The sequence below is a fragment of the Nuphar pumila genome, chromosome 3, assembly GCF_984573655.1.
Source record: "Nuphar pumila chromosome 3, dmNupPumi1.hap1.1, whole genome shotgun sequence".
Classification (NCBI taxonomy): domain Eukaryota; kingdom Viridiplantae; phylum Streptophyta; class Magnoliopsida; order Nymphaeales; family Nymphaeaceae; genus Nuphar; species Nuphar pumila.
The window spans coordinates 15,540,746-15,565,963 of NC_143251.1; the positions used below are offsets into that span (position 1 = coordinate 15,540,746).

At 34.1% G+C, this 25,218-nt stretch overlaps 1 protein-coding gene across 5 annotated transcripts in view; it reads left to right on the forward strand.

The window, feature by feature from the left end:
- The window catches only part of LOC149842104 (putative sphingolipid transporter spinster homolog 2), a 75,752-nt gene extending 64,238 nt beyond the window's left edge, over nt 1-11,514 (forward strand). The window contains exons 12-18 of one of the 5 annotated variants that reach the window (XR_016430755.1): nt 501-614; nt 4,759-4,819; nt 6,074-6,193; nt 9,008-9,136; nt 10,283-10,361; nt 10,833-10,970; nt 11,203-11,514. Coding sequence is in view for 3 of the 5 variants with exons in the window: in XM_089998903.1 (XP_089855029.1) it covers nt 501-614; nt 6,074-6,193; nt 9,008-9,136; nt 10,283-10,361; nt 10,833-10,945 (555 nt within the window). In the remaining 2 variants the exon portion in view is untranslated. Of the gene's footprint in view, nt 1-500; nt 615-834; nt 1,100-4,758; nt 4,820-6,073; nt 6,194-9,007; nt 9,137-10,282; nt 10,362-10,832; nt 10,971-11,202 lie in introns of those variants that run through there. The other 4 variants (XR_016430754.1, XM_089998903.1, XM_089998902.1 and 1 more) reach the window with 4 other exon arrangements.
- Nucleotides 11,515-25,218: the final 13,704 nt, after the last annotated feature.

Here is a 25,218-nt window from a genome sequence, read left to right on the forward strand (position 1 = left end):
AGTCCCCTCTATATTCTAGGACTATAGTGAAAAGCTATGTACATCAGATTGAAATGCAGAGGTTGAAAGAGTCAATAAATCATTATCATTATAAAACAGAATCAAATTGTTATATGCACATAAAATGGTGGACTATGATGTCCTTTCTGAACTCTCAAGGGAAACAAACTTGGGACAAGTTCCTGGTTAATTGGTTAGGTAAATTAACTACGGAGATCTATAACTGTTTGTGCTTTGTAGTCCTCTTGTTCATTTAGATTATTGACAATATTGTTTACTTTTATGCCCATCACTTTATCTGGCATGTTTTCTCCGAAGAAGATGCTTTTATTTATTTGGAGATAGCTAAAGTTTCCTGCTGGTTTGCTAGTTGACAGAATCTGATACCATTCATTTATAGGATAATGTTATGTTATGAACTAAGTAGACCTTCTAATTGTTTCCTTTTTCTAAATATGTTTCCTTATGAATGTGAATGTGCTTTTTTCCCCCTTCATTAGAGCAATGCAGATCTGTTGTTTGGAGGTATCACAATTGTATGTGGGATCTTTGGAACATTAGCTGGAGGCTACATTCTAGATCACATACAGTCTACCATCCGCAATGCATTTAAGGTAGTTTCAGTTGGATTAGAATGCTCTCAATTGGTTGTCAGCCTTTGATAGCTACAGCTTGCTTCTATGATCTTTTATGTTTTTGATTTGGCAAAACCATCTAAGTTATCGATTGACATTAGGGCATCTAAGGCAGGCATTTGTATGTGTTTATTGTTACTTCTTTAATGGTATAGGATTTGTTTAATGATCATGTTAACATTTTTTTTTTAAATTTAAGGTGCTTCTGGAATCTGAACAAGTTCCCCTGCTAACAATGTGGCATACATGTCCTATATTTTGTTGGGAGGCCTTTGATGCTGGCATATTGGTTGCAACTAGTTTGTCGTATTCTGGTTCAACAACCCTTTATTAACTCTTCTGAGTTATCCTTGCATTGTTGGTTCATGCTCCAGCATAATTGGAGTTAGATCAATGCTCCTACGAATTGTGCATTTAGCATATGAGTTTTTTGTGAGGTTGGCAGACTGGGAAGTGGAAGTGGCACACAAGGAAAGTGAAAGCGGGAACCAATTTCTATAAAATGGAGATCAAATCAGAAGTGAAACAGGAATCAAGCTGGAACGAAATGGGAATCAAACCAAAACTGTAATGGGGTTGTCCAGGAATCGAAAACCAAACAAGATAAAAATTGAGCCAGAAGTTAAACATTTAATAAACTGGAAGTAAAAATGAAATCAAATGGGATGTAAACAAAATTATGATCTTAAAAGTTAAAACTAGATAATATATACAGCTGAAATAGTATAAAACTTGTATTTGATTTTTAAATGATAAATGAGCCCTTTGATGTTATGTTTCATCTTTCTCTTGATGAGTGCATTGCCAATCCTGAAATATCTAGTCATTAAATTAAGTAAAAGATTGACACTTGTGAAGTTGGTACAGTTTTATATGGAAAAATGAACAAAAAAATGATCAGATGCTTGTATAAGAAAACATAAAAGGTGAAAGAATGTAAAACCATAATAGTTTCTACTAGTTTTAACTCCTCTTTTAAAGCATATTGCAATATTTTCTTTTAAAAAACTATAAAAATGTTTATCTTGAAAAGCATGATTTTTTAGTGTAAGAATTTGAAAACCATGGATTCCGATTTAGGTAAAGTGCATGAGAAGCATGCGAGGAAGCTTAGGAGAAGTACAAGAAGAAGCATGAGGAAAAACACAAAGGGAAGTGTGATTCTCATCGTATCTCGAAAGAGATGTATCTTGTGCTTCTAAAGCGACATTCAAAGTGTGCTTCCCACCTTTTATTAGTGCTTTCAGTAACTTTGCTTTTTTGTTTGGTACTTTGTTGGATGACAATTGCTACAAAGCTCAATCATATATATATATATATATATATATATATATATATATATGGTTTATATTTTGGTACTAATGAAGGTACAAAACTATTTAGCTGAAAATCATAGGTGCATGTTGTATTGACTTAATTTGACTACATAGATGTGTTCAACATTGTTTGCTTGCTAAAGATAAACATTGGATTGTGCTTTTTCAATGAGTCATAAAATTTGTGCACATTACACTGTGGGCTGTTCATTTTTGACTCTCTTGAAAAACCTGCTCACATGTCAAAATCACATGATTCACACCCATTTTCTACCAAATGAACCATGTAGATAAGATGCATAGGGTTCGATCCACAAAAACATTTTAAAAATATTAAAAGAAGGTCATCTACTCGATAGTTGCATGCCTTCATTAGTACCAAATATTTACCCATATATATAATATATGAGAAGGTGGTACCTGATAACCACTTTTCTAGCTAACTGTTGTGCTAACCGGGCTTTCAAAATTTTTTTCCCATGTATTACTTAAATTTGACCATACAAATGTGTTCAACACGGTCGATTTACTAGGAAACGACACTTGGATCATGTTTTTTTTATGAGAAACATGATTTTTAAGCCTTGAATATTTAAGAAAATCTTAGACCATCAATTTTTAAACCTTATAAAAACCTACCTGCATATCAGAATTGGATGATCCAAAAGATGATTCCTATAAAATCAAGCATGTAAAACACATCTGTAAGGTCACATTTAAGGAAAACATGGGAAACCCCTTCGAAAGCCCAGTTAGCACAGCGGTTAGCTAGAAAAGTGTTTAGCAACTACCACCCTCTCTCTCTCTCTCTCTTCCATCGGAGCGCTCATGGACAACATGAGAGGTACGAGGGAGGAGGAATAGGAATGTGGTCCTCTGGCCCTAAACGAACTCCCAACTCTATTCTGTCTATGAAAAAGCTCAATGAAGAAAAAAAAAGGGTGTGCAGTCGTAGTAGTCAGGCCATCATGCCTCTGTTTTATAGTAACTTACGTTAGTCTCCCGAATGCCTCTCGAAGCCCCGAATGGATTGGATCGTTTCTATCAATGGCTAGGAAATGGGTTTCGAGCTATGTCACATGAGTGCGAGTGCGAGTGCGACATGGGTGCGGCTGAATTTCAAGTTTTTTGGACACGGGGACACGGATATATATATATATATATATATATATATATATATATATATATATATATATTTAAAAAATATATATCTATAGAGTCTGGTAAAGACTGTGCTCTGCACATTCTTTCTTTCTAAAGACAGAAGTATATAAAAAATATATAAAAGATATATTTTTTTTAGTTTTTATACATTTTTGTCTTAAAATGGACAAAAATAGACTCGGTCAACGTTGACCGAGTCCAAAACAAGGGCGGACTCGGCTTGACTTGTTGACCGAGTTTGACTCGGTGTTGACCGAGTCTGAGCCGTGTCCGTGTCCACACCCATGTCCACACCCATGTCCGCACCCGTGTTGGGGCGTGTCGACTCGGATGCGACGCCTCCTTAGCCGAGTCCGTGTGACATAGGTTTCGAGCCTCTCCTCTTCTATCAACGGCCTGAGTTCCCCACACTCCGACCACTAGCAACGTTGTAACATGTTATATCACCCCCTTCCTTAGTGTTCACCCCGGAGCCTATAGCCATTAGTATCATGTCGCCCGAGTTGTCATTGCATGCCCTACGCTAGGCAAAGTGCTTGTCTCCAGTCCTTAAGATAAGGGCAATACTTCATTCTTCATTCAAAACGAATTTCGGTTTAGGGAAAGAACTGAACCTCAGAGAGGGACACCACCATCACGTGGGCATACGAGGTACTAATACTTCCGAATGTTATTGGTACTTAGGCAAGAACAACGGGCCGAACACCAGGATTTCTTCTTGCTACTAGAGACCGCCTTTTCCTCCTACCTTCAACCAGCTACCTTCCAAACGCTCGCTCTTTACACCACCCTCCATTCTCAATTCGATATATATATATATATATATATATATATATATATATATATATATATATATATATATATATATATATATATATATATATATATATATATATATATATATATATATATATTAGATCCTATTTCTCGTTCTGCCCCATAGTTTTGAAGTGTTTTATGATTGATCTGAACCGTTAGATGTGTTTAGCATGCTCGATTTAGTTGGAATGGATCATGTTTTTTCGACAAAAAAACATGTTTTTATGAGCCGGGAAAAACTGGTACCTTCATAGCCATTGATTTTGGATCACTGGATAAATCTGTATACAAGTCAGATTCCGGTGATCCAAAAGCCCATTTCCACTAAACAAAACCTATAGATCACGTCTATGGTGTTAGATGTGAGAAAAAATGCCAAAAACAATGATTTTTGAGGGGGGGAAACGAGAAGGTGGGCAGGAGCGCATTACTCTCTCTCTCTCTCTCTATATATATATAATATGTACATATGTTGTATATATAAAACCTGCATTTGCTTCACACAGTTGGCTAGATGGGTCGACTTAAGGCGTTCAAGTTGAAGGACATCAAGAGTCCAATGTGCAGGGTGCACATCCCTTATGGCAAGGCCGGAATATTAGGCTTCTTTGTGGGTGAAGGGGATGGCCTAGGGGTTTTAATTTTTAACTGCTAGGGGTTGGGCCAGTACACTCTCAGCCGTCCTAACCACTTCAAAAAAGTACAGTTGCAAGTAATTTTGCTTAATTAAAATTATAGATGTGTTTATCATGGTTTATTTGCTAAATATCAGGGATTGAAACAAATTAGTGTAACTAGAAAATTTGATTTTTTTCATCATCAAGGTTTACTGCAACATGAGACGTGGATTTTTTATCGGTCTAAAAGCACATCCCAAAATGAAAGGTACCTCATTTAATGCTTTTTTTCTACTATGCTATATAAAATATATCTGTATGTTCAGATTAAGCAAATACCTACACATATGCCATGTTAAGCCGCTTAGCATGGTTAGGGAGATAAGACTGTTTAGGACCTACCTGTTACTCATATAGGAAAAGTAGTAGCTCCTAAACAGTTTTATGTCCTAAACCTAAACATGTTTTATGCTAATTAAGCTACAAAGAATACTGTAGGTTCAAATTAATCAAATATCCAAAACTTTGCTCTTTGAAGTCATTTAGGATGGTTTAGGATATCTCTATATATACCGTCCAACCAAAGGAAGGTACAAAGCATCCAAACCACTTTTGAAAATCAATTTTATAAGTGTTTTTTGGCAAATATGACTGTACGGATGCAATCTCCATGGTCAAAAACCCTAGGAACTGGTTCTTGTAGCAAATTTTTTCGATGTGTAAATAGGATTTTATAATGTGCTAAAAATCAACGGTTTGAAATTTTTGAAGTTTTCTAGATTATAAAAATCCAATCTATGCATAAAAAATGTTCGCAATAAGAGTCAGTTCTTAGGTTTTTGATCATGAAGATCACATCTGTGTGGTTGGATTTGCCAGAAATTGCTTCTAAATATGATTTTTAAAAGTGGTTTGGATGGTTTGAACCTTTCTTTGGTTGGATGGTCCCCCTTCCCTATATATATATATATATATATATATATATATATATATATATATATATATATATATATATATATATATATATATAAGGGAAGGTCATGTTAACCAAAACTGATCTCATAGATGTTCTCAGGATTGTCCATTTAGTAGGGATCGGCCCTTGGATTGTGTTTTTTTTTTACATAAAATACATTTTTTAAGGGAAAAATTTTGGGATACTGTAGGGTCTTGATTTTTCACCTGCCGGAAAACCCTGTATACATGATGGAAAAACATGATCTAGGGGCTGGTCTCCAATCAATCAAGCATGTTTTAGAAGTATATCTGAAAATGGGAAAACTTTTAAAGGACAACAGTACCACTATTTTTTTAACATTTTTACATGTTGAGTGGGTAAATGCCATTGAAGTGATCATAGGTATACATTATGACTTGATCGAGGCCCATGACACCATTGTGTATATATGGCATGTATGAGTTGAATGGATGATCATGCATGAGATATTCCTATCATGTAGTACAATTTTGCTAACTGTTGCTGCTTATATAGACTTATAACAATCTGAAGTTTCTTTTGCAGCTTCTCTCTGGTGCAACTTTACTTGGGGCGATCTTTTGCTTTAGTGCTTTCCTGTCACCCAAATTGTTTGGTTTTGTGATCCTTTTCTCAATTGGCGAGCTATTCGTTTTTGCAACACAGGTTCTTTCATTCTTTCATGGTTATAATTTTTTTTATAGGTTCAAAATGTATTCAATGTTAAGTGCATGTTCTGTTGCAAGTCAAAAGGATATTGTATTGCATTATATACCTCTTACATATCTCACATCACATTAATAAGTCTAGGCTTTCTATTTTAAATTTGGTGATGAGGCTTTCTTTTGCTGTAAGAAATTTGGATAATTAAGATAACTATATTTGACCAGAATCCTCTTCTAGTCAATTGCTTCTTGTCCCGTGCTTTGGGGACTGTCTGGGCCAGTGTTATGAAAAGTGTTGAGTAGCGAGGCGCTCCACCAAAAACTGAGGCGAGGCGTAAACCTCGAGGCGTAAAGCGTAAGCTTCAATTTTTTTTAAAACTTTAAAAAAAATATAAAAAATATATCTAAAAATACAAATAAATAAAGAAATGCTTTATTGATGAAATAAGGACCAGTAAGAAATAGAAAATCTCAAATAAGTACTAAAAAATATGAGATTAACATATAAAAGTAACTAAAAAATGATTATATAACTGGAAAATATATGAGATTAACCAAAAAAAGTTAAAATTTACTAAGAAACTGATTATATAACTGAAATAACTGGAAAATATATGAGATTAACCAAAAAAAGTTAAAATTTACTAAGAAACTGATTATATAACTGAAATAACTGGAAAATATATGAGATTATTCTTTAAAATATGAGATGAGCATATAAAAGTAACTAAAAAAATGATTACATAACTGGAAAATATATGAGATTAACCAACAGAAGATAAAATATACTAATAAACCGATTACATAACTGGAAAATATATGAGATTAACCAATAAAAGTTAAAATATACGAGATTATTCTAAAAAATATGAGATTAACATATAAAAGTAACTAAAAAACTGATTACATAACTGGAAAATATATGAGATTAACCAAAAAAAGTTAAAATATACTAAGAAACTGATTACATAACTGAAATAACTGGAAAATATATAAGATTAACCTACAAAATTTCAAATATATGAGATTATTCTAAAAAATGTTAGATTAATTTATAAAAGTAACTAAAAACTGATTACATAACTGGAAAATATATGAGATTAACCAACAAAAGTTAAAATATACTAAGAAACTGATTACATAATTAAAATAACTGAAAAATATATGAGATTAACCTACAAAAGTTAAAATATATGAGATTATTCTAAAAAATATGAGATTAACATATAAAATTAACTAAAAAACTGATTACATAACTGAAAAATATATGAGATTAACCAACAAAAGTTAAAATATATTAAGAAACTAATTACATGACTGAAATAACTGAAAAATATACGAGATTAACCAACAAAAGTTAAAATATAGTAATATACTAATAGACTTATTACATAACTGAAATAACTGGAAAATATATGAGATTAACCTACAAAAACTTTGTTGATTATGTCTCTGAAATCTTGTTGTAAAAAATAATAATAATAATTTTGCCCCTCAGGCTTGCGCCTTGAGGCACAGAGGGCCACGCCTCAGGGCGAGGCACGCCTTTTGCACCTCAAGGCGCATTTTTGATAACACTGGTCTGGGCAATATAAATAAGACCTTGGATAAGACCATCCTACATGCTGGCACTGTTATAGTCAGTTTCAGGATCTCATCAATTGTCCACTTTGCCGAAACGTCTGTTATAGTCTTATGGATATCTTCTATATTGCAATTGTAACATAATATTTAGATATAGATTGTTTGAAATAAGAAAATCCCAAGTACTATAATATTATTAGAATACAGCTATACTTGAACACTGTTGATATGTGTTCTTGTCCATGTTCTGTTACGAGGGTCTTATTATGACTGATGGTTTATGATGATTGACCTATCTTCATGCATAATACTGTTAATACATGATAAGCTTGTCCCATAAGCTGTCATGAATGGTATGCTTGATCGTTGTACCAACGCACAAACATTTGCAGATAAATAACATCATTATGTATTATATCCTGGAACGTTGTGAAGAAAAATTTCCTCTAAAACTTGAGATACTTCATACCGAACTCCTTGCACACACACAGACACACACACACACACACACACAGAGAGAGAGAGAGAGAGAGAGAGAGAGAGAGAGAGAGAGAGAGAGAGAGAGCATCCTGTATGATCTCCAAATGAAATGATCTCTAGTGCTATTTTGTCTTCTTACTTACCATTTGAATTTTTTGTTCTCAAGTTATCTATCTAATTTTCATAAGGGCATGCTTGAATTCCTCGGACATGCACATGAACATCACATTCACACCAGATCCGAGTTTCACTCAAGCGTGCAATTTCAGATTAGATTGGGGATCTGCAATCCGCATTGATCACAGTAGATCCCCATTTTCCAGCCTGACCTGGGGACGTCGGGCCAGAGATTCATGATCTAAGAACTTCTAATCTCAGTTTGGTGCTTTGAAAAAAGTATCTTGGTTCTGAAAACCGAGGTATTCAAATTCACCCTGATGGTATTTGTGAATTTCAAGCCCATCGTCTCTTGTTGTCTTTACTGTTTCTTTTACATTGGTGGGTAACTAGCCTCTGTTTTTTTTTTCTTTTATCAAGGATGGTAGGAGTCTCTTAATTTATAATACTTTCAGAGAGTACTGTTTAATTATGTTACCTGCAAACTGATACGAGTGCTGGTGCATGTATACAGAAAATTTTAGTAAGGAAGTTCTACCTTGTGCATGATTACCTTTTATCACTAGCCATTTAAGTAGGAAGTATATTTTAGGCATTTTAGTTTGATGGATGTTAACCGGTTCTGCTGGTGCAGGCTCCTGTGAATTATGTATGCCTTCATTGTGTGAACCCCAGTTTGAGACCACTATCGATGGCGATGTCTACTGTTTCAATCCATATTTTTGGAGATGTGCCCTCATCACCACTTGTTGGTGTTCTCCAGGTTCGTGTTCACAATTAATTCCTGTATTAGTTGTACTGCATTTGTACTAACTGAATTTGTTAACTTAGTGTTGTAATCAATTTTAATTTGTGGGCTTGGTCCTTGTTTCTGTGGGAGTTTTTATGTTCAGATAAGCAAAATTAGTATGCATTTTCTTGAAGTTTATATGTATGAGTTGCATGCAGTTTTAAAGGTTTGTTACATGGTCATAAATGCTCAATTCCTATACTTCTCATTTTGTGAATTCAATCACTTTTCAGTTATTATTCTTTCTTATCCTTTCCTGGCATATGTAGAGCATATATGCTATTGTTCTTCCCACTATTTTTTTTTTGTTTTTCTAATAAAAAAATTTCCCCAGCAAATCTGATATGATGTACCTTTTCATTCATCACTATGAATATCATTTTTTTAACAGCAAACAAGAACAGGCAGAAGGAGAGCTTTATTTCACGTTAACAAGGAGATACATGTTTATGGCGGTTGACCTCTTTATGTACATTACAAGACAAATAAAAACAAAACCTAACATGGTCAAAAATACCCCTAATGAAACTGTTATGTACAAAAGAATGCTAATAGAATGGGTAGTACAAAAAAGGTAGTATGGTGTTTTACATAACTCTTAACACTCCCCTTCAAAGTTGGGATGACACAATTGAATCATTTTGAGTTGGAAAGGAATGAGCTGAAATGTGAAGGAAAAGGACTCTTAGTAAAAACATCACTCGCATGTTCTAGAGCAGTAACTCCATTTTCATAGGCCTTCCTTGTATAATGGAAATCTATTTCAATGTGCTTGGTTTGCTCATGAAACTCTGGATTCTTTGCAATATAAATAACACTCACATTGTCACAGTATAAGGAAGTCTTGGTAACAATCCCAACTCACCCAATAACCATCGTAAGAACTTGTTTCTTTTCAAAAGTATAATGTGGGGACTTTAGAGCTCTTTTTTCTTTGAACATTGTACTTCCTTTGGCTGCTTGAGTGAGGGTACTTGTTTTCATCCATCATTGCAAAGTGCATGATTTTTAGGGGTTCCTAATGACTGATTCCATGATCTCTGGATGATAGGAACCTGATATTAGATATATCGTTTGCTCTGTCCTCATTCTTTTGATCTGATATAGTGATATCTGCAGGACTCTGTGAACAACTGGAGGGAATCTGCCCTTATACTGACATCTATTCTGTTCATAGCTGCAATTATATGGTTTGGAGGTATGTAATTAGTTACTGTGAAGGAGTCTTTGTTGGTGAAATATTTTCAGCTAGAAATTTCTTCTGATAATGTCTTTACAACTGTTCTTGAGTCAAGACTTCTGTTTCTTATGCTTCTTTGATTATGTAATTTCCACTCAATGTAATATGCTGCATATGATAGCTTTGGATTTTAGTTTTCATATAACATGCGGTCTATTCTGTGACACTGTCTTCTCATAAAAGACTTAAAAGCATTAATGCTCTAGTTTGGTGTCGTGCTACCCATTGTCATCTGTGTATGGCAGCACGACAACAAGTGGAATGCTAAATACTTCTGTTGCATATCTACTTATTAGCCAATCTGGTTGTGGAAAGGTTGACACATGCATGGACAGTCTGCACGAACACAATTTATAACCAAACAAATGAACCTGATTGTCACTAAGGCCAAACAAAACTCAGAATGAATCTTTTAACCTGCATTTCCAGGTATTTTTCTTCATAGCGTGGACCGGTTTAACGAAGAAGATGAACCTAAGGAAATTAACACGCTTGAAGGATCAAACCGGACTCCCTTGCTCGATGGAAGCATTGAAGCTTGACATGAGTCAAACCAGGTTTTCTCAGGTATGATCTATGTACCTGCATCCCCTAAAAGTTTGGTCTTGCCAGCTGTTACTCTTGCTCAATGTATCTTTGTTTCCTTGCCTAATATGGAAATGACATGACTTTTAGGTGTTTGTCACCTTGAGCTTTAATGAACTTGAATTTGTGATGCATGCAAAAATGTCAAAGGTAAAAAATGGTGACTCGGGTTTTTTCTGCAGTGTTTGATCTGCCTTTTTGAATGTTGTGCCAGCAGGATTACGAACTTGTCTCAGTCTCAGGTTTCAGATGTCTTGGACTCCATTACTTTCTGAGAACGACTAACGTCTTGGAATGGAAGCATAGAGAACCTGCGTTATAGTCGCATGGAGCAGGAGGCATTTGCAGTGGCCAGTGTACTGTTTTACCTTATGTATATATGAAACAGGATGTGATCAGGAGGGAAATGCAAAAATGGTGCAGTTTTATTTCAGTCCAAGTGGCCAAGATAACAAGACTTTCTATTTGGTACTTCAATGGCTGTACAAGCGCATGTAAATTCTTTTAATGTGATTCTTTCTTCCAATTGGATGCTCTGGTCGTTTGCAACGTCGAGATTGAAATTTAACCCACATGAGAGAAACCTCTTTCAGATGCCTTTATTTCATTTCGTTGGCAGCTGTCCCATTGCAACTATTACCATTATCGACATATTTCAAATTGAAGGTCCATTTGTCAATATCGTGTCATGTTTGCCCCATCCCTGTCCATTGGTTTGGAAAAACTAAAGAATGTCAAATCGATTACAGGAACAGTGTTATCTGCACCCTGGAATGAAGTTTACATATCAAGGGAATAGAATTCATTCACCCAGTCACGAGTTTGAAAATGAAAATTATGGATGTTTTCTCCATAATCCCCTGAACTGGTTTTGTCAACTAAAAATGTCCCTGATTTTAAACCATTGGGAGCATCATTGATATGCAACTTTATTTTGGTTTCCAACTTGAGTCAAGCTTTCAGTTCATGTTAGAAATAGCAAAATTTTATTAGTCTCTTTTTAGTTCGATGTAGCTGTCGTCAAGATGATGGAAATAGTTTTCAATGCTTGGGAGCCTTTTAGTGAAATTAAAAGTTGTAACCTGACGGCTATTGGCTAAATGGTACAGGCGTACCGTTTCCAAGGTCTTGGATCTATTGCCTGTTGATCATAATTTTTTACACCGTACAAAACTGAATCAGAGTTGTAAAACTGTTTGCTATTTTTCATTAAAGTTAGGAAAGTTTTGTCCATGAAATCTTCACCTTTACTGATAAATTTGGGAATCACCCCTGCATTTATACAACAGGTGGGATCATAAGGGAGATTTGATTTTTTTAATCATATTTCAACTGACATTGTAGTTACCTATTGCAAGTACATAGGGCTGTAGTTGAGAGGAGTTATTTGGAGGAAGTTGGTGAAAATAGTTTAGGAGGGAATTGAGGTCTTTTCGTTTTGTTTTGGGCAGCCCACCAATTCTCTTGAATTTTCTATCCTATATGAAAGACAATTTATCTACAATATATACTGATAAAAGATGATAGATCCAAATAAAATTCAAAATCACTTTATATTTTCACATTAAAACCGTGACTTTTGCTATTTTTACCGCACTTGATATTACCATGTCAAGGTCGAACCTAGGTGTTTTTTTTTTTCGGATGATCCTGTCTACCATTGGACATTTATTTTGGTTTCAAACTCAGATGTGAAATCACCTGTATATATATATATATATATATATATATGTGTGTGTGTGTGTGTGTGTGTGTGTGTGTGTGTTCTGTAGGCTTATCTTTGGAGGATAATATGTTCTCTAATGGAAGGCCATGTTTGCATGCTTTATTTAATCAATTAAACTCTGCAGATGTGTTTGTTATGCCTTGTTTAGCGAGAAACATACTTCAGATCTTTTATTTTTAATTTCTGGTGCGTTGTGTGTTGTGGATTTATAGTTTCATTAAATTCATGCTTACACATTAAAGCCTCTTAATCTAATTCACACAATCGCATCTATATAGTCACCAACAAGGGCTCCACTTACCAACGGGGGCTCCGCTTGTGTGACAGTAACTGTCAGTTTACGTCAAATTGTGTTGGGACGTTGCAAGTTCGAATCCTATGGTAAAGTTGTGTAACTGGTAGGGGTCTGCCTAACCCCAGCTTTCTGTCAAAAAAAAAAAGGGCTCCTCTTGTTTGGTAGAAGCAGTTAGTGTTAGCCTTAGAGATAAGATTGGTGGCCAATTTCCACTCTCTGAAACCTTGCCATAGATCTAAGCTGCGATCCCATCATAGGGATCTAAGAAAAAAAACTGTTTTTAACGGTCTTGGGGATGGAAACAGAACTGCCCTTTGGCTCTCCCCTAAAAAAAACCCGTTCTTTTCTTAACCAATTCATAAAACACTCGAAAAAAATTTTAAAAAGTAAAAAAGAAAGGTTTTTTTCTTTTTTAAAATTCTAAAAGACAACATAAAAGGTTTTCTAGAGAATTTCAAATGAAAAATAAGATGGGTTATCAAAGTAGTTCTATTTATAAAATCAAAATGACCTACTATGGGTTTTTCACCAAACTGACTTTTACAGCACACTTATTTTATCAGACATTTTACCAAAGTAAAATCTCAGTTTTGGGTAAACTGCACACACCCCATCTCTCAGAGAGCAGATCCTGTAAAACGCTGGGTGAGACAAGAACCCACTGTACTGTAGCCCAGTACAAGTGTGACCCGAGAGGAGTGGGTTTTGTGGTTGTAAACGTTGGGTGAGATTGCTAATCTCACCCAGCGTTTTACAGGATCTGCTCTCCTTCTCTCAACGGGTGGGCCATGTTTTGTGGCGGGCCGTTTCTGCAGGGTAGAGCCTCTTAAGGGTGGAATATGTCGTATTAAAATGAGAAGAGTCTCTGGATAAAAATGAAAAAATAGAGAGTGAAATATACGAGAAAATATCCTTTTAAGAGTGTGTTGGCCCTGTCGATTCCGGGAGGGTGTTGTGTGTTCTCCCCCGAAGATGCACCGTTTGCTATAGTGCATGTTTGGGGGTCTGAATGAGCGCTACATATATAAGCACATGGGGCTCATATCCCCGTGTGTGTCGGCATCACTTAGCATCGGAGTCCGGTGCAGTTGCAAAGACTTAAGTACCCTTTCCTGTTATTCTCGCCATGAAACGATGGTTCGAGAAAAGGACAAAAATATCTTCCATCAAAAAAAGGAAAAACGACGGTTCGAGAAAAGGACAAAAATGTCGTCTATCCAGAAAGTCGAAGATGATGTTAACTCTTCAAAGTTCAAACGTTCTGTTTGCACCATCTGCTGTGACATGAGCTCCCTTTGACGACACACTTTTTACCGTCGTCTGCTGCCACCGGAGTACCCTTTGCCGTCATCTTGAGTCCAGGTTCTCGCCTTGGTTTTCAGCTTGTGTTACAACACATTGCCGCCTTCTTGTTCCTGCCTTATGTTACAAAACATTCCTGAGTTCGTTCCTACCGCATGTAGATAACTATAAATCGATCGACTGGTTCGATCATTGGTGGGTGTCATAGGGGCATTTGTCGGCCATCTCTTTTTATAGTCTTTTCTTCTTTTTCATTTTCGTTAGGCAGTATGAAAAAAAGCAATGACGCACAAACATTCCAACAAGTGCCATTAAGGCGTCGTGAGTACCTTTCCATGTCATCATGCTATTGTTGCAGAACGTATGTCATCGTGAGTGCCATTAAGGTGTTGTTTGTTATTGTAGGTGGATCTTGTCTTTTCGACGGTTGAAAAATTAAAGATATTTGTACGCTGGGACCTGCTGACAAGAATGCTTGTTTACAGATGCGAGGAAGGGCCTCCACCCCATTCGGTATCATCCATTCACTCAGTATATGTAATGTATCGCAAATCGCAGTTGTAGTAACATATTACCTATTTGTGAGATATTATTTTGTTTATTAATATCGATTTGTAAGCTATTGTGCTAAATTTCTGTATCGATTTGTAATATATTTTGCGATATGTATATCGATTTTTAAGATATTATGTATTTTGTAGTGTCGATTTGTAAGCTATTATGCTGAATTTCCGTATCTATTTATAATATAATTTGCGATATGTATATTGATTTGTAAGATATTATGTGTTTTGTAGTGTCGATTTGTAAGCTATTATGTTGAATTTATGTACTGATTTATAATATAATTTACGATATATATCAATTTGTAAGATATTATGTGTTTTATAGTGTCGATTTGTAAGCTATTATGTTGAATTGTCGTATCAATTTGTAAGATATTATGTGTTTTCTAGTATCGATTTGTAAGATATTTGTAGAAAGAATTTTAAAACGTGTGCGTGTAGAAATACATTATTGCGCGCTTGCGATGACAATTTTTGTATTTAAATCGCTGCTCATTTAGCGATTTCTATTGAAATCGCTTTACAACATCGTAGATATAATTAAATCATTGTCACGTGAATCGCTATCATCAACACACATATACGACAAATTGTTTCTTTTATTGGCATGGTAAGTAACAACTCGATGCATAGTATAAGCAAATAACAAATCGTTATTGCTTTTATATTGTGATTCGTTGAATCGTTTCTTTGATTTGCTTAACCTTATCAGTATCCATTTTTATATGCATCTTGAATAAATTGTAGTAAACGTATGCGCTGGCTAACACAAAATGATATCTTGCTTATGACAGTGGTAAGCTTATCATCTGGTTGCAATGAAGATGATCTATCTGAATCATTGGAAAGTTATGGAGAAGTGAACATTTGTACTAATGATGCACCTGAAGAAGTGAACATGTGTACTAATGATGCACATGATAAGAAGGGTGCAGACATTGGATTCACTATTGACTTGAATGTTCCAGCAGAAGAAATACAATTCGATAATGTGGTAGACGATCATGACAGTATACTTGATAAAGGTGCAGGCACTGGAAATGTACATGATAGTACACTTGGCTCTGTTCCCATAGAAGGAATGCAGTTTAATAATGAGAAAGCTGCATACAAATTTTACAATAGTTATGTCTTAAAACTTGGCTTCAGTGTTAGAAGGTATTCTTGGTCAAAAAATGCACAGAGTGTCGTGGTGAAAAAGACATATATTTGTTCTAAGAAAGCTTTGAAGAAGTCAAGTGAAAATCCAACAAGGAGCAAGCCAGATTCAAGATGTGGATGTCTAACGAGAATGGTGTTAAGAAGACTTTCAAATAGAAAATATGTAGTTCGTACTTTAATCAGTGATCATAACCATGATTTAGTAGCTTCATTTATGACTCTTATGTTAAAGTCACATCGTAAAGTAACTGAAGCGCATGCTGCAATTGCTGAAATAGCTGATAGCGTCGGCATTGCACCAAGACATATAATTTATGCACGCACATAGATGGTAGTCGCGAGAATGTGCCATTTACACCTATAGATCTAATAAACCACTTGAGAAGGAAGATGACAGATAACATGAAGAATGGAGAAATATGTTCTTTGGTTGATTACTTATAGAAGAAACCAAGCATTGACCCTGGTTTCTTTAGCGCAATGCAACTGGATGAAGATGGATATGATGTGAATATGTTTTGGGCAAATTCAAAGTTAAGAGTAGATTATGAATGCTTCAACGATGTGCTTATTTTTTATACGACGGTAAAGATTAATACTGAACAGTGGTCATTTACGCAGTTTGTCAGAGTAAATTATCACTCACAGAGTTGTATATTAGGCGATATTTTTTTGTTTGACCAGACCAAGGAAAGCTTTGAGTGGTTGTTCAGAGTATTTACACAAGCAATGAATGAGAAGCAACTTGAAGCTATACTTATAGATGATGATCACGCAATTGCGACTGCAATGTCTCATGTATGGTCAGATACACATCATCACCTATGTTTGTGGCATATATTTTAAAATGCAGCAAAGAACATAGGACACATATTTAATAAGAGGACAGGGTTTGACAAAAAGTTTACAAGGTGTGTACTTGAGAGCGTAGATGAGGTCACCTTTATGTCTGATTGAGAGACAATGATTTAGAAATACGACTTTGAAGATTGTCCGTGGTTACAAAATTTATATGCAAAAAAGAAGAAGTGGGTATTAGCATATGAAGATAATACTTTTGTGCAGGTATGATAAACACACAAAGAGCTGAATCTATGCATTCCACACTAAAGAAAACTCTATATTCATGTTTAACAATGCTTTGCTTCATGGAACAATATGAATTATTTGTAGACGGTCTTAGACAGAATGAGCTTAAACAAGATGTGAAATGCTTCAATACACGCTCTATAACTTTGGGCATGAAAATATTGATGTAACCTGCAGATCTGTATACACTAACTGTATTTGAATGGATTAAGAAAGAAGTTATACATGTTATGAATTACAATATAGAATGATGCATGCAAACCGAGAATATGCACAAATACCATATTGTATGGGAGGGCGAAGAGCATCCGAAAAAGCAAGAAGCACATATCACATACAATGTTGACAACAAAACAGTTGAATATACGTGCAAAATATATGAATTAAAAGGTATTTTATATCATCATGCATTAAAGGCACTTAATCAAGAGAAGATACAAGAAATACCTGAGTTATATTTAATGCAAAGATGGACGAGACGAGCAAAGATTGAACTACTAGATACAAATAATGTCAGTCAATCTGGTGTCGATGAGAAGTACTACATAGTCTCCCGTTACCAACAACTATGTAGGTCACTTATGCATGTTGCAGATTTGGCATCGAAAAGTGAAGAAACCTATGTATGCATGAGAAAATTGTCAAGAGAGTTACTTTAAAATGTGAAGTTAATTCACCATCAGTCTGTTGCAGCTCATGAAGGCTAGTCCAACAACATAAGAGCAAACAACAGAGGTAAAAATCATGCTTTCCTTGACACTCATGAGAAGTTTCACCGAAGCGTAAACATCATCTTTAACAAGTCAGGAGTGAACATTGTAGATTATGATAAAAAAATTCACCTAGCAAAGTGTATCAAAAGAAAACCTACCTTTGATCGCAGTTGTCGGAGGACAAAGGGTGTACTATAATTGATTGACAAGAAAAGGTCTAAGAAACAACCAACCTCTAAGCAAAAGCAACCAAGCCCTTCGCATGAACAAATATGTAATACATTATATTGTTTTTCATAAAAAATGCATTACGTGCAACTTATCAATATCTAAGTTGTGTAATTTCTAACATGCAGCAATACCTTACAAACGTGCACTACAACGTTGTAACCTTCAATCCTTCCGACCAGTTTTTTCGGAATGATAGCTTTAGTTTTACAAGTCTTTTGGTGTATAATCAATGTTGGGAGGATGTTTGCATTTCTTGTAAAACTTAATGTAGTGTCTTATATTATTCTCTTTCATGACAGGCTCAAATCAATTCGAAAGCGAGCTATAGAACATAAGAATTATGTATGAATTATGTTTAAGTCTTACCATAAAGTTAGTTGTTATGCCTCTTTGCATGACCCAATTTTCATATTGTCAGATTTGTTAAGAGTTTAACAAAACAGGAGTTGAATATGCTTATACACTGGATGGTCTTATTAAGAAAGAATTTTTGGATGAAGCCATTTTCATGAATCGTGAGCCACAAAAATAGAATTGTTAATATTTTTGTTGATCACCGTTCATGAAAATGGCTTCATCCAAAAAGCTATGGAACACAAGAATGGTGTGTGAATTTTGTTTAAAAATGTATCTTTCACATATATAAATTATTGTAATATGTATCATTCACATGTATAAATTATTGTCTAATCTAGCCTACAAAGCTACAATTTTGATACCATAGGTAAATCACCATTGCTCAGTGCTTATAAAATTAGTGAAAATCATTATCTCATCTAGCCTTCATATATATAAATCATTATATATACTGTAGTTGAATTGTTTCGCAAAAACCATACTTTGTAGTTAGAAAAATATCTGCCTAATCTTTGATATACTTCATGACAAATATGCTATAGTCGTGCAACCTGTTGACAAGAATGCTTATTTACAGATGCGAGGAAGGGCCTCTACCCCATCTGGTATCGTCCATTCACTCAGTATATGCAATGTATCAACAAATCGCGGTTGTAGTAGCATACTACCGATTTGTGAGATATTGTTTTGTTTATTAATATCAATTTGTAAGTTATTATGCTGAATTTTCGTATCGATTTGTAATATATTTTGCCATATGTATATCGATTTGTAAGATATTATGTGTTTTGTAGTATCGATTTGTAAGATATTATGTGTTTTGTTGTATCGATTTGTAAGCTATTATGCTGAATTTTTGTATTGATTTATAATATATTATATAATATGTATATCGATTTATAAGATATTATGTGTTTTTTAGTATCGATTTGTAAGATGTTATATCATGTAGTGTCCTATCGCGATCTATACAATGACGTCTATATCAGCCACAACTGCATAAAAATTGCAATATACATAAGTACAAATTGCGATAAAAGTGCACGGATAAATCGGTCTCATCTAGCCTTCAAATATACACATCATTGTATAATCCAATCCAATCACTCCCCCACCTAAACCCATAAATACAAATCAACATGAAATTCAACAAAAAAAATCGAGGTAAATTTGAAGTGATTTACAACATGATACCGATTTACATTTTATACAGAAATAATATTTTCCACATTCCTGCACCTAGATTGCATTAGAAGCACATCACTGTTTTGGACGTGGGTTTCGTACTGGTGATGATATTTGTTTTCTTTGATGATGATGGTCATGTATTGTATCTAAGTCAAACCATTGGTCATGATGTATTGTAACTAAATACTAATATTTTTTGTATATGAATATGGTTGTAAATCATATGGATTTGTAGTTACGAAGTTATGACGAGAACGATATGTCTTTGTTTGTCTTTGTGAATGAAATTGATTTATATTTAAGAAGTTAACTCGATTTGTATCGTTGAAGTAAAACCCAAAATCCTTAAACCTAAACCCTAAACCCCAAACCCTAAACCCTAAACCCTCAACCCCAATTGCCCGTAAAAGTGATTAGGAAATATCATTGACATAGACATATCTCGTAAAAGCAAATCATGATAGCACGTAGCCTTCATACGTCATTGTGTAAATCACGATGGTACGTGTCATTCACTTAGACAAAGCTCATTGTCTAAAAGACATACGTCATTGTGTAAATCGCGATGGTATAACGATTTACACAATGATGTCTATGTCAGCCACAACTGGATGAAAATTGCACTGTGCATGAGTATAAATCGTTGTTAAAGTGCACAGTCAATGTTTGTGCAAATCATTTCAGTCGGTTATCAATGTTTGTGCAAATTGTTTCAGCTTTATATAAATGCTTGTTCGATTTTAATTTACGAAGGCTGATTATTACAACGATTTGTTCAGTGACATTTGTGTGCTACATTGATTAAAATAGATTTATACACTTATAGAATGTCACATTACAGAAAAGAGCTTGTTTCCACTGTACACAACGCTAATCGCTTTTACGATTTTCATTTATGAAGGACGAATATAACAACGATTTGCCTTAACTATAAATAACAGTTCAACTTATTGGCATGTTTAGTAAAATTGAAATTTTATTTATTTCAACCCAGAGATATTTACATAATTTGTATACACTGTCTTACAAAATTTGTATACAAACTTTGGTTGTACAATCTATAAAATTTGTTAGAAGTCGATGTACATCATATTACTTCTGAGGGTGTCGTGTCATTCGTTGCCTTCTAGGTATTCTTGCTGGTTGAGTTTTTTTCTCTTCGGCAATTAGAAACTCTATCAATTTTTTGCATAGTTTTGTGTGGAATCTAGGTATATCATCCTGCAATAAAAATGTAATGTGACACCAATATATAAATTGAGTCCCCAATATTAGAGGATAATAAAGAGCATACTATGATGAGCAAGTAAATTTCATTGCGCATTAATTAAATAAAAAAATATCGTTTCATCTGCCTTTTACAAAACTAGTCAACACGATAGGATGTATCAAGCAAATCGTGATAGCACGTATCGTTACAGTGAAATTGATTTGCAACTAAGTCTCGATTTACAGTTTACTAAGTCTAAACATTGTGAAGATTTATTTATTATTTTTCTTGACATATCGTTCACATTGACAAAGCTCGTAACAGTAAATCGTGATAGGACAAATCGTTCACATTACCAATAAACATCATGTCAATTTATTTTTTCTTTCTTTTTTTCATCTTTTAGTAGTCATTGTGTGAATCAAGATAGGAAAATCATTAACATAGACAAAGCTCGTCAAAGCAAATCATGATAGGATAAATCATTGCATTGAAATCGATTTGCAACTGTGACTTAAATCGGTATCAAGTTGTAAATCAATTTGTATTTATGAAGTAACCTTAATTTTTACTTTATCTATTCTAAACATCATCTCAAATTTTTTATTGTTTTAGTTTTCCGCCTTTTATTAATCAGTCATTGTGTAAATCGTGATAGGATATATTGTTCACATAGACAAAGCTCGTCAACCCTAAACCCTAAACCCTAAACCCCAAATCCCAAACCCTAAACCCTAAACCCCAAACCCTAAATTCTAAAAACCTAAACCCTAAACCATTAAAACCCAAAAACCTAAGTCTAAACATCGTGTTGATTTGTATTTATGAAGTTACCTCGATTTATAGTTTACTAAGTCTAAACATCTTGTCAATTTGTTTATTATTTTTCCTTTCTGCCTTTTATGAATCAGTCATTGTGTAAATCGTGATATGACATATCGTCCACGTAGAAAACACTCGTAAAAGCAAATCGCGATAGGAAAACAAACTCTAATCCTGATTCTTACTAATATAGCATTATTGTGTAAATCATATTTTTTATTTATGAGTGCTAAACATGAGATGACGATTTATAATAATGGGTTCTTACTAATATAACATTGTGTAAATCGTGATAGGACATCGTTCACATAGACAAAGCTCATAAATGAAAATCACGATAGGATAAATCATTTTCGCTTTATGTCTGTTGTTGTACAGATCGTGATAGAACACCTTCTATAAAACAGTAATAGCAATTTGCAACTTTTACTTAAATATTTATATCAAGTTGTAAATCGATTTATACTTTACTAAGTCTAAACGTCGTGTCGATTTGTGTACACATGAGTAAAAACCCTATTCTATGTAAAACCCTAATATAGATCTGTGTAAAACCCTACCCGACCCATTGTCCATGTCTAAACTCCTAATCTATTTAACCTCTCTTCCTATTTTCTGCGGCATCGCAACTCCTTCTTTTTTTATCTCTTCTGCCTTCATCTTCTTCTTTTTCTTCTCCTTCTTCTTCTTTCTTGTATTTTTCTTTCTTCTTTGTTCTTCTGTGTTCCTTCTACATGTGCTTAATAGATGGGGTTTGATGCTGATAACGTAGTTGTTTCATGCCGTGAGAAACGATTTGTATAATCTTCGATGATGATTATGGTTGTTATCTTATGTGTATACATTGATATATTCATGACGCATACGACTGTGACATATTTATCGTAAAATATATCAAAGCTTACGTAGAATATAACAACCATAATCATCTTCAATCGTTGCCACCATACCAGAGCAAGCACAAATATTCTGCATGATAGATAGGGGGTGATGCTGATGTCCATCTATTTGATCTATTCCTATTGTCGATCCTTCTATTGTTCGCAAACCATACTTTGTAGTTAGAAAAATATCTACCTAATCTTCGATATACTTCATGACAAAATGGTGCAGTGGGAGTATCCTCAGCTGCACATAGAATCATTTTGAGCTCATTTTCTTGGAGAGGATGTATTCTCAGTTGCACATAGAATCATTTTGCAACAGGAAATGAACTCTTCTATAAAAATGGGAGTCTCTAAAAGATAGATATGCGTTTGACAGAAATGTCCTCCCATAAATGGCGTTCCATGATGTATTGTAACTAAATGTTCATTTGTTTCGATTGTTCTATGTGGGGTTCTATCTGGGATGAGAATTTGAGAACTTTTGAAATCATTTGATTGAGTGTTAAATTCTCCTCTGGCTAGTGATAAATGCATGACCTGAAAGACCATTTGCTTTTGCAGTATATTCCTCCAGTCTTTGTAAGGCATATCAAGTTAGATAAATGTGTTAATGTCACCTTAAACAGCCATACAAGCATCCCTTGGCGTGTAAAAGTGCACGCTAAAGATGGTGCCATGTTTCTCAAAAATGGTTGGCCAGTGTTATCATTGCAAATTTTTACTTTTGCAAGTCAAACTGACATTTGAAAAAGATTTTGAAAATAACTCACCTCCGTTTTAAAATGCAGGAAAATTCTGAAGAATGGGACTCGCCTATCGCTACGAGGTTTAACCGTTCCTGGCACCATAACCAAGGGTAATCAAACCAAGGATTAATTATGTGCTTTGCTTTGCTCAACTGTCTAAATAGATGTTCTATTTCTAAATGCACAAAGAATCAGGCATGTGCGTGAAATTTTGAAAATGCAGATTTAAAACATAGTGTATGCTTCAAATATTTGAAATTTTCTTTAGAAAAGGACACTTTGAAAATCGTGAAATGCATTGAGAAATACTTTTGAAGAAAAAAAATCAATTTCTGAAGAAAAAGAGATTTTTTTAAGAAAATTGAATTCTGAAGAAACTTTGGAGATTTTTGAGAAAATTGATTTTTCTAAGTTTTGAACTCTTGAATTGATAAAAAGGATGGGTGTGTAACATTCTGAAAAACTATTCATGATGTGATCTAACCTAGATGCATGAATGCAGTTTTGAGAAAATATTTTCTGAAGAATTTTTGAGAAATCATTGATAAAAGGATTTTTTGTGCCTTATAGAATTCAGATGAAATAAACTCCGCACATATTCCTGACTATGACTACGAATATGTATTGAATATAGTTCATTTGATTCTAAAAAGAAAAAATACTTAGAAATTTTTTAGAATATGCAATGGTTTTTTAAGATAGCCTAAGAGTGTAGGTTGTTTGTGGCTTAAAAGAAGATGATAAATATGGATATTGTTCGTATTCTCACTATGGCCACAAATACGAACTCAATCAAGTTTATTAGCTTCTTAGAAGCTAGTGCATGTGCCATTCATGTAGACCATGGTGGGTTTGAATATGCATGAGTCATCATCCATCACACATTAACATTATTGAAAAATAAACTATATGCAATGCATCCCTATTCTAAGCAGGAATTAAATTCTTATTCCATTTTTTTTATAATTTATATCAATAATAAATTGAAATAAAGAAAAGAAAAATAAAAAAATACAGTCTTGAGTGTCCTTGCAAAACTAGCAAACTTGTTAGTGAAGGTATGTCAGCTTTTCTGGATTTATCCAACAATATCTGAAATTGAGGGATTTATCTGGAATAAGCCTTTTTCAATGTTTCCCTAAAATAAACATAATAAAGGATGATGCAGAATTAAAGAAATAATGAAAATAAACAACTTTGAAATTTGTAATTTTGACAATAATGGCCAAAATACCCTTAAAATTGACCTTTATTATAAAAAAGGTTGAAATTAAGGTTTTTCAGAAAATATTTTGGTACAAAGTTTAATCTGGGGATCAAACAAATTCAAAATAATGTAAAATCGGGTGGGGGCACCCAAATATGATTATAAACAAGATCAAGCCCTAAAAATATAAAACTTTTTTCATAAAAAATTGAAATATTAAGAAAATATCAACTTTTGCCCATGTTTCGGTTGAATCAGAACTTTACGGGCATCCTATTTTCATGATTTAACCAAATAATGCATCGAATGAATTTTAAAATCTGTAAAAATACACATAAATACTTTTAATAACCCTAAAATTAAAATGAAATTGAAAAATAGAAATTTTGGCATTATTTTGATATAAAAATTGAATAAAAATATGCAATTTTGCCCACGGGCATATACCTGTCACAGTGTCAGACCCGAATAAGACATCAAACAATAATAAAAAACTGTGAAATTTCACATGGAGAAACTAGACATCTGAACAAAAATATTCTTTTTTACATATCAGAAAAATCATCTCTGGTTAGGGAGATATCATTCCGACAATATATGTTTGATTCTGGTGAATATATAACGGGTCCAGAAAAGGCAGTTTTGATTTTAGTCTAAATAAAAATAGCATACAGAGTTCAAAAATTACCAAAACCATACTGGTAAAACTAGACATGCTTTTGAATTCGTG